At 40.4% G+C, this 16,920-nt stretch overlaps 1 protein-coding gene across 1 annotated transcript in view; it reads left to right on the top strand.

Annotated features, from left to right (window-relative positions):
• Nucleotides 1–373: 373 nt before the first annotated feature.
• Nucleotides 374–16,920, top strand: part of DAPP1 (dual adaptor of phosphotyrosine and 3-phosphoinositides 1) — a 57,962-nt gene continuing 41,415 nt past the window's right edge. The window contains exon 1 of the mRNA XM_065878116.1: nt 374–474. Within this exon, the coding sequence (XP_065734188.1) occupies nt 374–474 (101 nt within the window). The remainder of the gene's footprint in view (nt 475–16,920) is intronic.

Here is a 16,920-nt window from a genome sequence, read left to right on the forward strand (position 1 = left end):
AAATAGCACTAAGGAAAAACTATGCTTTGGCCTCACGAAGAGAGTTGGAATTAAGAGTCACTCTCAGTTGGGGCAGTTTGATCTTTATTTCCTTTGCCAGAAACTGCGTGGGGCATGATGCAGTGTGGGTGTCCTCAGAGGTGCTACCTAGCTTTGCATGTTTCTTGACGGAGGCAGCACTCCTGCCAGCACCTAAGTGGGGAGTGTCGGTGGGAGGAGTAAGCGGGTTTCACTTCCTTGATGGTTGGAGACTCAGCTACAGCTGGCTTCTCTCTCAGCAGGGAGGAGAGGGCGTGAGGGGCAGCAGAACGTGTCTCTCTCTGCCTCTCACCCAGAGCACCTCGCAGGGGCTTAGCGGACGCGAGGGGTGCGAATGGGCAGAGCAGAATCTCCAGAAGGGAAAATGAGCATCCAGGATCCTTCAGATCTGTGGAGCAGGTCGGACGGAGAAGCTGAGCTGCTCCAGGACTTGGGGTAAGTGGGCAGGTCCCCTTTTCCAGGTGCTTATTGGGTGAACCTTAACTCCTCACCCCTACGCAAATGCTCATCTTGATGAATGATTCTCTTTAGCACTCTCTCTCTCTGACACCCCAATCTTCTATCCTTTCCACTTTACTCATCTGTGTCTGTGGGGGCCCAATTCCATTGTGAAAGTATGGATTACCTTTCCACATGTGAAAACAAGTAGGTGGAGAAAATGGGACAAAAAAATCAAATGCTGGACGTTCTTTGAGATTTTAGGGACAGAATTGGGCTGTCGTCGCGGTTGTTGCTGGGTTTCCTTGTTATTGATCTGGTCTATGAATAAATGTGCTATAAAAAGTTCTGAGCTCCAAGCTACTGACAGTAAGAGGGCTGCACTGCTGGTGAGATAAACAGAAAGCCTAGACCCTACAGTAAGGCAGAGGGACTTTTTCAAAAGAGAACGAACGAGGAAGTGTCTGCAGCAGTGTCCCATGTGTGTTTCTTTCTCCTGACACTGCATTTGTGAGCTCTTGTATGCATGTATGTCTTTTAGGGCAACTTTGAGCCTTTTAAGTACTAACAAGTCAGGAAGAATATAAACACTCTGCCCCAGACAGGTTACACATTTAGGTAGCAAGAGGCACTTCTTTAAGAAGGGACCAGATGAGACAACTCATCAGGATACTTAATAAAAGAAGCAAATGTTACACAAGAGAGGCGTAGGGGATTTCCTACAGAAACTGCTCCTTTCCCCTGAGGCACTGGGAATAGCCTGGTGAGGCTGATTTTGACACCTGTGATTCCTAAGAGGCAGACCTGCACCTGCTGTCTCACTAAATAGCTCTAATCTTCACAAACACTCAAGAGCTGTGATCATCTCCATCTCACAAAGGAAGAAAACAAGCACCAAAGGGATTGAATAACTTGCCTGCGGTCACACATCAGTTACAAATCAGGATTCCAATCTGCCAAGTCTATGTCCTTATCCAGAGAAAAGCTAAAGTTAGGGATGAAATCTCTCTGTGTCAAGATTGCAGAGATTGTATTTTGGAGTGTTGTAAGCGTTCTCAATAAGTCCTGTCTTTAGATTTTAAACTTGAGGTCTCAGAATTGAACTTTACCTTCGTAAGGTAAATCAAACGTAACAGCTAGACTTTTCATTAAAGTAAACTCCCCTTATGGGGAGTCAGAGCTCCAGGACACCTCTAGCCTTCTAGACCAAATCCCCAAACTGCAGAGGTAAAATGTTCCCTGAGCATCCAAAACGGGTGTCACAGAGTCCAGGCACTAAAGCTGGACCCTGGGCTCTCACTTAGATCCGTATGAAGTTATTAAACTATCATTCTTTATGTGTTTGGTTATGTGGATTCCCAGCCCACGATTGGTAGGAAGCCACAGAGGAGAAGAGAGACAAAGGAGATATTCAGCTCTGGTCCTTTCATTCAACAATCTTTGAGCCTAGGCTCTGTGCTTGAGTACCCTTGGCACTCGCTTGGATGACAAAGATGAGCTAAACACTGTCTCTTCTCCCCACCTTAGTGCCCGTAGCAGGAAGCAACCTTAGATAAAACCCACTAGGAAACAGAACTGTATCTTCCCTGCATGTGCAGAGATGGACATTCAATTCAACCCAGAAACACCCCAAAAAGGTGCTTTTATGTCCATACTTCACTATTTCAGAAAGTCTGGAAATGTCTTAAACATTGGAAGATGGTTTCTGTAACAGGCAAGTTACAGTGGTCTAGGGAAATTGCTCTATGGTTGCAGTTCTTAACCTTGGCTGTGCACTAGAATTACCCAAGGAGTTTTTTAAAATTCCTGCCCAGGGCACACACCAGACAAATGACATCAGTATCTTGGGGGTGAGCGTTTTCTTTTTAAACTTTCCAAGTGATTTCAGAGCAAGACCAAGGTTGAGAATCACTGCATAGAATAGAAATCCAACAGAAGCACTGAGTAAATGTGCCCTTATTTGTTGGAAATGTACCTGAATCTTAAAACCATTAATAACCGTTGACATTTCGTCTGTGGGTTTGGGAGCACTTTGTTTAACAATTTTATTGAGGTATATTTTATAGACCATAGAGCTCACTCATTTCCAGTGTACAATTCAGTAACCCGTAGTGCCTTTAAAGAGTGGTACAACCATCACCATAAATCAATTTTAGAACATTTTCATCTCCCCAATAAGAAACCTCAGAAGCATTTTTTAAAATATACTCAGTGGTGTGTTAGTTAATAAACCACCTGGGTGAGGGATAGCCCTGATTCAGGAGTCTGCCTGTTTCCCCGGTATAAATACTCCAATCACAGGCATTTTCAAGCTGCCAAGGGTTTAACAACAAGATTACAAAATTCCTGAGAATTTAATAATGGACTTGAGTTAGTATTTGTGCCTCTAGGACAATCCTGATATACCTCTCATAGGTCATAAGATCTGAGCAAACTTGAAAATGACCCGTTGCCTCTGGCAGAATTCTGAATAAAATGAAACTTCTTCTTTGAACATCTAGGCTACTGGTTAGGTATAATCTACCCCCAAACTTCTAATTAATTCAGTTTTTAAAACGCTCCTTAAAAACAAAATGATTTAAAGCAGTTGATAGATTAAAAGTGGCTGGTTTTAATGCCTTCATTTTGAAATCGTTTTTAATAGGTTATCTGAGTAGTTAGGTAGGTTCTTACCTTTGTATTTTTGATAGATACAGACAGACAAGGTGGTGGTTAAATTAAAGAGATGGCATCTTTGTTCTTCGGTCCCATTTTTCTTCAGGTTCTGGCGTCTGTAAGCTCTGCAAATTAAACCCTGCATTGCAGCAAATCCATCCCCTGCCTTTCTAGGACACACACGACTTGCTCAGAAGACATTCTTTCTAAAGTACCTAAATCAAGCAACTCAAATGCATTTCTGTGTCTCACATGCAGAGTATCAGTCTAAAGACACTTAGTTTCCTTCATCCTAAACATATTAAAGCTTCCAGAAGCAAAGGGGAAATAACACAATTTGCAATGGTTGCTCAGCTTCACGTACACGTTGGCCGAATGGGATGGGGGAGGGAGGGGCAAAGGCTGTGGAGAACGGTCGGTGAGAAGCAGGAGGTGTACTGGGAACAGAAGGCAGGCTGTGTGTGGCCTCCAAAATGAAGCGACGGGGCTGTGAAACAAATAGTGAATATTTGAGGCACCACCTAAGGAACAAACTAGGATAGAATTGCTAATCAGTTAATAATTGATGATTCCAGCAATTCTCTGATTATAACAAAGTTTCCTACAAAACCATGTAGTTTTGTATGTGACTACAAACTATATAACTACAGACACAAAAGGGATGCTGTGAAATAAAAATATTTTAGCATATCTTTAAATATTCAAATTATCTACTCAGACATATTCCTTCAAGCAAGAAATATAATAAATGTTCCCTTTTTTATATATTTTCCCGTCTCAAATTTTATAAGGAAGTGTCTGTGTTTGGCTGTGCTGTCAGAGTCAAGAAAGTAGATTTGAAGCTGTGGATAGTTAAGTAAATTAATTAAAAACTAATTTCTCTGCTGCTTCCCATGTAAGAGAAGGTTGGAGCAGATCAGGGATCAGCAAACTTTTTTTGTCAGAAGCCAGGTAATAAATATTTTAGGCTTTGCAGGCTTTATGATTTCTGCTTCAGCTACTCACATCTGTCATTGTCATGCAAAAACAGCCATAGATAACACAGAAACAGATGACCGTGACGGTCGGTGTTCAAACAAAATATTATTTAGGGACGCTGAAATTTGAATTTCATACAATTGTCATGAGTCATAAAATATTCTTCTTCTTTTTTTCCCCTAACCACTTAAAAACGTAAAACCATGCTCGGCTCACAGTCTACACCAAAACGTGTACCCTGGTAGGAACTGGCCCTCACATGGTGGTTTGCTGACGACCCAGGGAATAAGTAACAATCACCAAAGCGAGGTCTTATGAAGAGGCAGACATTTTGCGTACAGGAGCTCTGGCCTTCAAAATGTATCTACGTTCCAGCTTTACACGTGAGGAGACTCATTAGCAGAGAAATCAAGCTGCCTGGAGTCCCAGAGAATCTGGGTCCCAAGGCCATGCTTATTCCACCAAACCAGGTTGACCTCCTGTTGTGAGGGTCACTGGCCGGCACCAGGTCGTTCACAGAGTCTGGCCTTCACAATAACACCATCAATACAGTATGATTATACTCATCTTATAGATGCAGAAGGCGACTTCAGATCAGTCAAGTGAACTGTCCAGGTCACAGACCTCATAGGTGGTGCCCTGAGAGTGCCTAGGCGTGTACTCCAGAGCTGACTCTCTCTCCACCGATGGAAGAAGGTACACCTTCTAAGAACGGCAATTTAGTAAGGGTTGGATGCTCACCATGTGCCAGGCACTATTTTAAGCCTTTTGCTTGTATGACTTATTAAATTCACACATCACTGCCAGGGAGTTACTACCACTAGTGACATTTCTGCTCACAAATGAGAAAAATGAAGGACAGAGCTTTTATCACATGCTCAAGATGACACTTTCATAAACCTTCAAATCCAGGAGTTTGGCCCCAGAGCCCACATGCTTCTCCACTAACACAACTTCCTGCTTATTATACCAGCACTGTTAGTGCTAGTGAGAACTGAGAGAAAAAGTAGTTCTGTGATTGCTACCACCAACACATTTTTTTACTAAAAGACATTATTCTTTCACATTCTTAACAGACATGCATATACAAAGCCAGATCAATATCCTAATTCATCAGAACTTTTTTGAATTGTGTGTAGATTCCTTTCTTCGGGGCTAGGCAAATCGAATAGGCTAAGAAGAGCATAGTAAATTCAAGGCTTTAAAGGAAGCTGTTTACAGAGCTGATACCAAGTAGAGCAAAAAAGCTTGTTCCTCTTCTGGGCACAATTCCGTAATCTTGGACTCTAAAAATGGAAGGTGATTCTCTTGTGGCCGAGCGAGAGTATGTAACTAGTGTACAGTTTGATCTTGCTTGGACTCAAACGAATTTCCTCTTCAGTTGTTGTGTTTCTGTTCCTCTATGGGTAACGGTGACTTCCTTCTACTTACATGTGGAAATCTGGCCACACACCTTCTCCACATCGAGTGGGGTCACTTTGTTTCATTCATTCTCTTTTCCATTTATTCATAGACCTATCTGTTGAATGATGACATTATGCAAGGCAGTGTGGGAGTTACAGTAAGAAGAAGTGGTTGTCCCCTCAAGGAGTTTACAGTGCAGAGGACAGAGAATGCACGAGTGGGTGGAGTTAGAACGCAGGATAGAGGGACTGAGGGTCATTGCAGTGTCTACATAAAGAACACAGCAGATGGCAAGAAAGGAGGAGATCACTGGATGTGGAGAAGATGGCCTTGGAACCCGTAGGATTTTTGTCAGTTGAAGGCAGAGAAGAAGACATTTTCTAAAGAGAAAATGGCATGAATAAAGCAGTAAAAGTGGCAAAACATATGAATATTCAGAAAATAAAAAGTGTCCACATGGACTCAGACCCTCCCAGTCCCTGGGACCCAGCAGTAACTCATCGTTCAGTCTTGCTCTGGTCTTTACCTCTCAGAGTGCCCACCTTCAGCTACATTCTATGAGAAAGCTTCCACCTGGCTTTCCTCTTCTAGTTTCTAGTGTCATAACCATACACTTAGCCTGTTTTTTTGGTTTTTTTTTTTAAGCCTGGGTTAATTTCTTGCTCCCACCAACTCCTCTCAATGATCCCGTCAACTAGGATAAATTCCTAGTCTGAGCCCCCATGCTCTGGCTACTCCTCCCTGAGGTGGACCTGTCTGAACCCAACCACAGCTCACATAGCCAAGTCTTGGCTGTCACTCGGTCACCTACAGATTCCCTGTGGTCTTGCTTCCCCAACTACTAGTGCCTGCTCCTGTTATCTGTTGTTAGACTTTCTTTGCTCAAAAATATTTAAGTTTTGGGCTTCCCTGGTGGCGCAGTGGTTGAGAGTCCACCTGCCGATGCAGGGGACACGGGTTTGTGCCCCGGTCCGGGAAGATCCCACATGCCGCGGAGCGGCTGGGCCCGTGAGCCACGGTCGCTGAGCCTGCGCGTCCGGAGCCTGTGCTCGGCAACGGGAGAGGCCACAACAGTGAGAGGCCCGCGTACCGCAAAAAAAAACGTAAAATAAAAAAATAAAAAGCCTAAAGGCAACAACTTAATTTGTTTTGATAAAAGTATAGCTATGTAAGAGAATGTTGCTTTTTAGAGACACATGCTGAATTACTTAAGATTAAAGTGCTATGATACCTGTAACTTACTTTTAAAACATTCATCCCAAAATATATGAAGGAAATCTGGCAAAAAGTTAAAAATTATTCCACCTAAAATATGGGTATTATTTAAATGTGGGTATTATTTATACTCAGTTTTCTACTTTCTTGTATATTTGGAATTATTTATAATAAACACTTTAATAATAAAACGTATTAATTATTGAAAATTTGGTGAATAAAGAAAAGCACCAAAAATGTCAGCCCTGTACCACCACCCAAAATGACATATTGCTCAACTTCTCTCCAGTCTTTAAAAAATATTTTTCTGTAAACACATACACACACACACACACACACACACACACACACACGTGCACATAGATTGAATTGCGCTCGTACCATGCATATAATTTTGCTCTCACTTTCTGGTAGCATATATTTTCATCATCTGCTTCTTGTTCATTCTCAAAGCAGGTTCTGGGTCTGGTCTTTCCCAGGCTATCCTGTTTCCCTCTATTAAAATTTGAATATTTAGATTGATCCAAATTCCGGAAGGCCTTAAATAGATTGAGTTTGGACTTTGGTCAAACATCATTTGACAATATGTAATCATTGAATGTTTATAGGAACGTGGAACTACATGGTCATCGTGGGTTTTTTTTAAGGTAGAGTAATCTGGTAGTTGAGCATGATCAATAGTAATGAGTCCAGAGACAATAAAACTAATGAGTGAGAGAGTTTACAGATTGGTGTATAAGAAACTAGAGTGAGGACCTAGGAATAGTAAGGAAGGAACAGGGGTGGAAGCCAGTAATTCTACTGAGCTAAAGACATAAGTGATTCACAATCAAATAAGAATGAGTTCTGCTTTTGTAGAGTTTTTCAAAATGGCATCAAAGAAGTTTTGAAAATCTTAATGGCACAAAATTCTTCTAATTCATCCATGGTTTGCTTTCTCATTGTAAATATCTAAAGTTGCTCGTACGATTCTGACTCCCCACCAGTTGAGTCTGTACTTTGGGTTAATTCTCTACATAATCTTAGAATCATTTTCTAGATGTCAGTCCTAAAGCCCTAAGAGGTTTGGCCACCTGATCTAGGCTGAGCACAGTACACTCTTTTTAACAGCGATCTCCTTAGGGGCAGGGCAGTAGGTTACGCGTATTTGTCTATTCCATCCAAGCTCAGCACTTGACAAAGAGCAGATGTCTAAATATCTGAATTGTCCCAAGTTGGGTCAAAGCCAAGACCAGAACTCAAGGTCGTTGACTTCAGCCCACCACACCAACACTGGTGATGTACTTGTATTTATTACCCTCAGACTCACTCAGTCCTCTTAACAAAAGTTTTTACTGCTGGGACAAATTGACATTGGTTAGAGGCAGCATCTGAGCAATGGAATAGACAGGAGATAACTAATGAAACAAAGATCTTTTTTTTACATCCCCCAAAGTTTGGGACTTTTTCCTAGAGTTATAGCTTCCTGAAAGTGACTTTCTCTGTCTCCTGTCCCAACCCACAATGGTAGGTTGTCAATGGCAACTACAGTCCAAAGACAATTACCCTGAAGCAGCATTTTATGATGTATATAGGATGCAAGAGTAACCACAGTAAGTGCAGAGTCGAGCTTGATTCCACTCCGAGATGAGCCCTCCTGAGAGAGCCTCTGGTTTGGAATCTCTGCCCAGGCGTTCAAGTCCCCCTCAAGCTCTTATCCATGAAATAGTTTTTCTAGTCAGTCTCTGAGCTTTGGTTCCCAGTCCAAATCAAACATTCCCTGAGCCCCAACCACTGGAGGAGCAATGATGCTTTTTCGGTTTTACAGCCATTTGTGTACTGTGCAGGCTGACCTGGGGACTGGACAGGACCTCTGCTGGAATGAGACGCAATTTGCCTCCCAGCCCCCATCTCCCCATCCGTGACTCTGCCCTCTGGTCTCTCACGTCTCTGACAGCCCTGGGTGCATTGACCCATGTCATGCTCTGTGGGTCTGTATCTTTCTCCCACTTTGGTTTCTCTGCCTCTGTCTCTGGACCACTCTGATTGGGTCTCTATTTGTGTTCCCTAGGTCACTGTCCCTAGGTGCCTCTGGCTATCTACATGAGCCGCTGTGCCTTTCTCTTGTCTCTAGGTCTGTATATCTCTCTTTCTACAGATTTTGACTTATGTATCTCTCACTCTTTGTGCCCATCTGTGTCTCTGGATCTCTGAGTCTCTCTCTTTCTGTGTTTCCATCTCTCAGAACTTGCCTCATTCATCAGGCTCCTTCAAGAACAAGTTTATCCTGGTTTCCAACTCCCACAGAATTATCATACCCCTTCAGTCTTGTTTCCCTGTAGCTGAACCTTGTCTCATGCAGAAAAACACTTGGGGCCCCACCTTTAGTTCATTGTTTGACCAAATACATACTCTGCCTCTGTCATCACTCAGGTATGCTTCCTAAAGTCTGGGGCAGCTGGCCTCACCATTTAGCTCTGCTATTAGCATTTGTAAATGTGGACATTTAGAATGGTAATGTGGAAAGCCTCAGACAAGCTGGTTCCATCACAGAAACCTCCTGATTGGAAAGACTATGGTCTTTCTTCAGCCTCCCCTATGTATCACACTACGATACATAGAACTTTCAAACTTTTTGCAAAGCCTCTCCTTGGTTCTCTCCTTGGTCAGGGTCCATTTGCTATGATCAATGGAAAGGTAAGCCCACATCTGTGAACGGGGGACTTAACATGTTTATGTGGTCAACACCACGTTGTCACATAATACACGCCACGGCCTGACTATAATACAAATTGCCGCACTGATAGTTTTTGAGCTAAATAAGACATTTCCTTTTCCTTAATCCATGATTTCTGATGGTGTAAAGAGTCAAGGGCTTCATGTTTTCATGAAGTCAAAGTGTCTAGCACCAACACTGTGAACAAATGTACACAAAGGCGAGCAGCAGTCAGGCAAATCCCATGGGGTGACTCAAGTGCTGAGGACACACGAGCCCAAGTTAAAATTGCTTAGATTGACATTGCCTAATAGATTCATTTTTTATTCTATCATCATTGTGTTAGTAGGATTCTGAGGCCAAGCACAGACCTAGCAAGCAAGAAGACAGATCAATGAGCTATGTTACCCATGGCCTTAAGAAAAGCTCTGTTATCCATGGCATCATAGGTTATACATTTGCCATCTTTGGTCTAGAGAGTTCAGAAAGTGTGTCAGCATCATTCAAAAGTGAGAATAAGTTAAATGAAAAAAAAAGGGAAAATTCTCCAAAGAAGAGCACTTTCGTTGGCTGTTCAACTCCAACGCCTGTTAGCTCTTTTTACACAATTAGGAATTTCTATTATTGTTTTGGGTTGAAATGTATGTCCTCTTTATAAGCCTGAAGGGACAGAATCTAGGTTCTATGTCACTTCTCTTTGCCAGGAAGGGGGAAAATATGTCATTAAATATATGAATAATCTGTAAACATGGGTTACTAAGAAATTTTCTCCCCAAGATGTATGTAATGTAAACGGATGTATGGCTCATGTTTTAACATGCAAGACTGATTTCTGTGCCCACTTGTTCTTCCAGTCTTGTTTTGCATTACTCCTCAACATAGACCCTCTGTTCCAGGTAGGCATTGTGTTTCCTGTATACACCATGCATATGTCAACCTCAGTGCCTTTGCTTATGCTACTGCTCTGGTTGGGATGCTTTTTTCTCTCACACTTGATGAATTCTATATCTGTGCTTCAAGTTCCAACTCATGGTATTCCTCCTCCATGAAGTTTTCCCTGATCATTTCATCCCCTCACGGGCTCCTCCTTCTATACCATTTACTGCCCCCATCACTAAGATGGCAGCTATTGGGGGATTTTTTGATGAAATCTGCCACAGATCCTTCTCTTTTCCCCTAAGTACTTATTTCCTAAGTACTGTAAAGCTCCTTAGTACACTCTTTGCTCTCTCTGTCCCACTTTTAGATACCAAACCATCAAGGTTATTGAAGTTAGTTAAAGCTTTTAGGACCAGGAGTTCTTCAGCTCCATGTTTCTCAAATGCATAGCAATCATGTGGGGCTCTCGATAAAAACAGAGTATAATTCAACAGGTCTAGGAAGCCTGCAAATGTGAATTCCTAACAAAATCTCAGGGTATTGAGTGGAAAGGCTTCGCATTGTTTTTCAAACACCAGGTACAACCCAAGAGTGTTCTTAAAGTTAATTTAGTGGGTCACAATCAATATTTGTTAAAAAAAAAATAGAAAAGAATATAGTGTTTAGAAGAATAGTGTTGTTTCCTATAACACTTTTTGGGTTTTTTTGTACGTTTATAACGTAAGTGTGTGTGTGTGTGTGTGTGTGTGTGTGTGTGTGTGTGTGTGTGTGTGTAGAGAGAGAGGCAAAAGAGAGGGAGGCAAAATGCATTTTATACTGTGGGCTAATTCGAAAAGTTTGAGAGCCTCTCCTTTAAAGGACAGAGCAGAATGAGATATAAACTTGTATCAGCAAATTAAGACAACGAAACCAATTGGGATAAGAAACTGTGAAGGCTCCAATAGGCAGGGGCAATTTCCCAGAAGGTTCTAACACAAAGGGCACAGGAATGAGAGAAGAGGCAGAACTGAGGACCAGCTTTCTGGATCAAGCCCGACTGCCTTCGCTGTGGTTGATCTTATTTCCTGTATCTTACTGAGAGGCAGCTATGAAAATTCTTTAGTGAGTGGGTGTTTCCTGATTTGTTACTGTATCATGGGAGGGATAAGGCCACTGTTTCCTTCAAGGCCAGCTGTGGGTTTGATAATCTCATAAACCCAGTACAAATATTCTTTGGAAGCTTGAGGAGCCTCTGCTCACTATCAGCCTTGAGACTTATTTATGACGATGTGTGGACCTTGGGGGAAAAGGAAAACACAACATTGCTTCGAAAGTGCTGTTATAAAGAGTACTCTCTTGCTGTTTTTTACTTCTTCAGAGAAAATGAGACAAAAAGGCTTTTTTTTTTTTTTTAAGTTTCAGGAGAATGAACCCTATCCCAAATAGCAGAGAAGTCGTATTCCCAGCAGCTGCACAGTGCCCAGCATATTCATAATATGTGGTATAAATAGCAAAGTGTTTACCTTGTTCTCTGCTGCAAAAGTTAAAGACTCATATAAGAAGTTTATTAAAGAAGTCAGTGTTCCAACATGAAAATAAGAGAGCTTTCCTACCAGGTGTTATTATTAGTCACCTTGGCAGATGAGAAAGACAGAGGTTGCTACTCGTGTGGTGTCCCATAACGAACGCGTCAGAAGTCATTGGAGCAGAAGGACTCATTGCTAAGGAAAAGAGTGGAGACAAAGGCCAGCTCTCATCTCACAAAATTTTCACTGATACTACATGGGTGTTTGTGACCCAGGTTAGCTGCTTATTAGCATTCCTTTTTGCTTGGCAGTTCCCAGGAGCAAAACGGTTTCTTATTGCACTTAATTCTAAAAACATCATCTTTCTAATGCAGCTGTGGGAGAAGTGGCAGAGCCACAGAGGAAGATGACTTGCTTGGGGGTTTTAATCAACAGCAGGTCTAGCGTGAATCAGCAGCATGATGCAACTGTCAAGAAACGAATGCAGTCTTGGGTTGCCTTACAGTGTACCTGGCAGCCAGAATGGGGAGATCCTGTGGGGCTTTGCTTTGCACGTCAGGTCTTACCTTGAAGATAGATTTTGAAAATCTAGAAGGTATTCAGAGGAGATAAGTTCTCTGGGTGATCAAGGGACTGAAAATCTATTGTGAGATGAGAAGTTGAAGACGATGGAAGCAAAAGAGAGAACATTCTAAATGCTTCTAACTATTTGCATAAGTATCGTCTATATAACTCCAAGAAGTAGCTCTGAGACCACCTGTTGAAAGCCGTACAGCAAGAAACGGTAATTTGATATATAGGCAAGAGTTTTCTGGCCATCAATCATGGAAGTATGGAATGGGCTTGCCTATACAAGTAGTGAGTTCTGCATCATTAGTAATATGTAAACAAAGATTGAATAAGGGTCTTCTTAGGGTTTAGACTTTGTACAAAATTTAGAAATATAAACCAGGCTGCTGGTTGTGATTTTCTCTGCGATGAGGGATTATATATGTGGCTTTCATTTACTAAGTTAAACATTTTAAATTATTTAATTTTTAAAAAAATAAAAAGCAGACATGGCTTTTATAATCTCCAGAAGTGAGAGAGTGAAACCAATGAAGCTTCAGCTTCAGATCCTCTGCCTTGCACAGACCCTAGTGATGTAGTTAAAATAAATGGAGTCAACTCAAAGTCCCTGAACATTACAATTTTAAACACCCTGAAATCTTACAGCTCATTTATGAAAGAAATCTGATAGAGGTTCTCAAATTTTCCAACGGTCCTAAAAACTTCATTAGCAATATCACATCGTGAAGTTGAAAATAACTTTTCTATGCTATCAATAATTTTAAAAAGCATTATAGGTAAAAGACTGGCTTCTTATTCTATCCTCTATATAGAAAATTGTAGTATACAATTGTTTTTAGATGAAGAAATAACCAGAGATGACATGGCCAAAAGTATAGAGAAAAAAAGGTATAGGGGTATGTAAACACTTAATTAATGAATATAAGTTGTTTTCTCAGTTTTGAAATGTTTGTGGTATTTGTCAGTTTTTTATTTTTATTTTTTTAATTTGTGATATAATTGACATATAACATTATATTCATTTCAGAAGTAAAATAAATATAATGATTTGATAATGTATATATGGCAAAATGATCACTGCAATCAGTCCAGTTAACATCCATCACCACACATGGTTAACAAAACTTTTTTTTCCTGTGATGAGAGCTTTCAAGACCCACTTTTCTAGGAACTTTCAAATAAGCAATACAGTATTATTAACTGTAGTCACCAAGCTGTACATTACATCCCCATGACTTAGTCATTTTATAACTTGAAATTTGTACATTTTGGTACCCTTTACCCATCTCACTATCCCTTCCTCCCCCACCTCTGGCAACCAGCAATCTGTTCTCTATATACATGAACTTGGTTTTTCATTTGTTTTTTGTTGATTTATTTTTACTTATTTATTATCTTTTCATACTTAAAGCTTGGTGAATTTTTATTCTTTTTTTAATCAAAATATAGTTGACATACAATATTATGTTAGTTTCAGGTGTACTACCTAGTGACTTGACATTTGTGTACATTAGGAAATGATTGCCATGCTAAGTCTAGTAAATATCTGTGCCCTACAAAGCTATTACAATATTATTGACCATATTCCTTATGCTGTATATTGCATCCCTGTGGCTTATTTATTTTATATCTGGCCATTAGTACCCCTTAATCTCCTATACATAGTTCACACACAACCCCCTCCCTTACGGCAACTATACATTTGTTTTCTGTATCTCTGAGTCTGTTTTAGTTTAGTTTCGTTTGGTTGGTTGTTTTGTTTTCTGGATTTCTCATATAAGTGAGATCATACGGTATCTATCTTTTTCTGTCTGACACTTCATTTAACATAATGCACTCAAGGTCCACCCATGTTGTCAAAAATGGCCAGATTTCACTCTTTTTAAAGCTGAATATATATATATATATAAAACATTTTCCTTATCCATTCATCCATCAATGGACATTTAGTTGTTTCCATGTCTTAGCTATCGTAAACAATGCTGCAATGAATATCAGGGTGCATATATTTTTTCTAATTAGTGTTTTAATTTTCCTCAGATAAATATCCGGGAGTGGTATTGCTGGGTCAATATAGTAGCTCTATTTTTAATTTTTTGAGAAACCCCCCTACTGTTTTCTATAGTGGTTGTACCAATTTACATGCCCACCAACATTTTCTCCACATCCACACCAACACTTGCTAGTTCTTGTCTGTTTGACGATGGCCATTCTGACAGGTGCGAGGTGGTAGCTCACTGTGGTTTTCATTTGCATGTCCCCAATGATTAGTGATGTTGAGCACCTTTTCATATATCTGTTGGCCATCTGTGTGTCTGCTTTAGAAAATGTCCATTCAGATCTGCCCATTTTTAAATCGGATTGCTTTGGATTATTTGTTTTTTTGCTATTGAGCTGTATGAGTTCTTTATCTATTTAGAATATTAACCCATTATCAGATATATGATTTGCAAATATTTATTCCCATTCAGTAGGTTGCCTTTTCATTTTGTTGATGTCAGCTTTTAAAATTTGTAATCTATTGTGATTTCTCATTCTAAATAATTATTCTTTTCTTTTTTTGGTAATTTTATATTAATTTTCATAAAGAGACTTCCAAATTTTATAAGTTTCAAGCCCCTTAAAATTGGACTCTTCCATCTAATAATCAGAAGAACAAAATAAAAAAATGTTAAACACAGTCCCAGTTACAGGAACTTGAGGCCCGTGCAATTAGGACTCTATGTAATGAGCTATTGTATATGCATATTAATCCATAAAAAGCTCTGTAGACATCAACCAAGGAACTGTCAGCATCCAGGGCCCAGTATAAGACAGCATCAGTCTCCCCCCAGCTTTGTCTCACCATGCCTGACTGCTGCCCTTTGGCACTCACCCGAATTACTCACCCCACCCCACCATGCAGGGCTCTGACCCCGTACATACCTGGCATTCTCTTGCCTCTTGGCCTTTGTTCCTGTTATTCCCTTTGCACAGAATAGCTCCCTGAACGATTGTCACTCCGTATCCCACCAGACTTTAAATAGAGAAAAAGTCTCTCTCTCCCTCCCCGCAAATGCTAGGTCATTTCCGGTGTTCAATAAACAATAGTTGAATAAGTAAATTAAGTAAAATAATTAAATAAAGCCAACATTAACAGGGCCCTGGAGGTTGGATCAAGGTAGACATACAATTTTCTCTTTTTCAAATTTTAGTTACCCAATTAATATATACATGTATTTTATTTTATTTTTCATTAGAACAAGCTAAATTAGGAAAATTTGATTGAGCTAAAGTTCCCTTTAACAACACCCTCAATCCTGGTTCCTTCTTTTAAGGACCAAACTTATGAGTTTGGTGTGTATTTTATCAGACTTCTATTTTGTGCTTTTATATATTATTGTATGCGTTGTATCGTGTGGAGGGAAGGAGAGAGATTTTTCAAAATGAAGTGGTTTCAGACTATACCTGCCACCAGTTCCTCTAACTTAACAGTATGTTTTGGGATCTGTCAACTTTGATGTGCGCGGACACAAATATTCACTCCATGTTTCTCCGTGGGGGAGTGATTAGCATTCTGAGCGGGACAATTCTCAGTTGTTCAAGACTGCATCGGCCATCAGAGGGTGGTAATCATTCCTGGTGTCCCCTCACAATGTGTTGGTAGCACCCAAGCCCCTGCCTTTAGCATTTGGCAACCAACGACGCTCTTAGCTTTTCAAACTCTTTCGGTTAACTTTTAACGTAATCTCATCCTATGAGTACTCACTGCACTGCACTTATCTGTCATCTCACTGTTGGTAGATATTTAGGATGGCTCCTAAATTTTATTCTCACAAACGCTCTGCAGTAGACACCTTAATTCACACTTCCTTCTGTGTATGTGTGAGTGTTTCACTAATAAGCCACCAGAAGTGGAGCCGCTGGTCATGTGTGCATGTCCAGTTACACTAGATGTGCTAAGTTCCCCTCCAACTTAAACACCTGCCAACAGTAGATGATAATATCCAGGGCCCCCAAATTCTCCAGTACTTAATGCTAATCCTTCAATTTTAGCAGATCTGGTGGATTAAAAAAGTACTGCATTGTTGTTTTAATTTGCATTTTTCTGATTAATAGTGAGACTTTTTATTTGAAATACATATTTCCTCTTCTGTGAAAGACTTTCATTTTCTCTTATGTGTACATATTTTAACTTTTACTACATATGCTTTATGATCAGAAAAAAATAATGCACACTTTAAAAAATAACTTACATATTCTTCAAGGCCTACTTAGATGTTGGGTCATTCAAAAAATGGCCTTGATCTTTCTTCCTATAACCCCCGCTGGATACTTTACTCTCTCTTGGATGTAGTTTGCAAAGTACTTGTCTTACCCTCCTGAATAGATTAATGGTTTCTTGAGGCTCGGCCTGGGTTTGTGTTTCCTTTGACCTGCCTAATACAATGCCTTGCACAGATTTGAGCTTAATAGATAAAGATTTATAAAGTTAAATGATAGAAGGTAGAGAAGGTTAACTGTGGGAAAACTACCAGCTGAATAAGACTGTATTTTCAACCT

This window comes from Phocoena phocoena, chromosome 5, assembly GCF_963924675.1.
Source record: "Phocoena phocoena chromosome 5, mPhoPho1.1, whole genome shotgun sequence".
Classification (NCBI taxonomy): domain Eukaryota; kingdom Metazoa; phylum Chordata; class Mammalia; order Artiodactyla; family Phocoenidae; genus Phocoena; species Phocoena phocoena.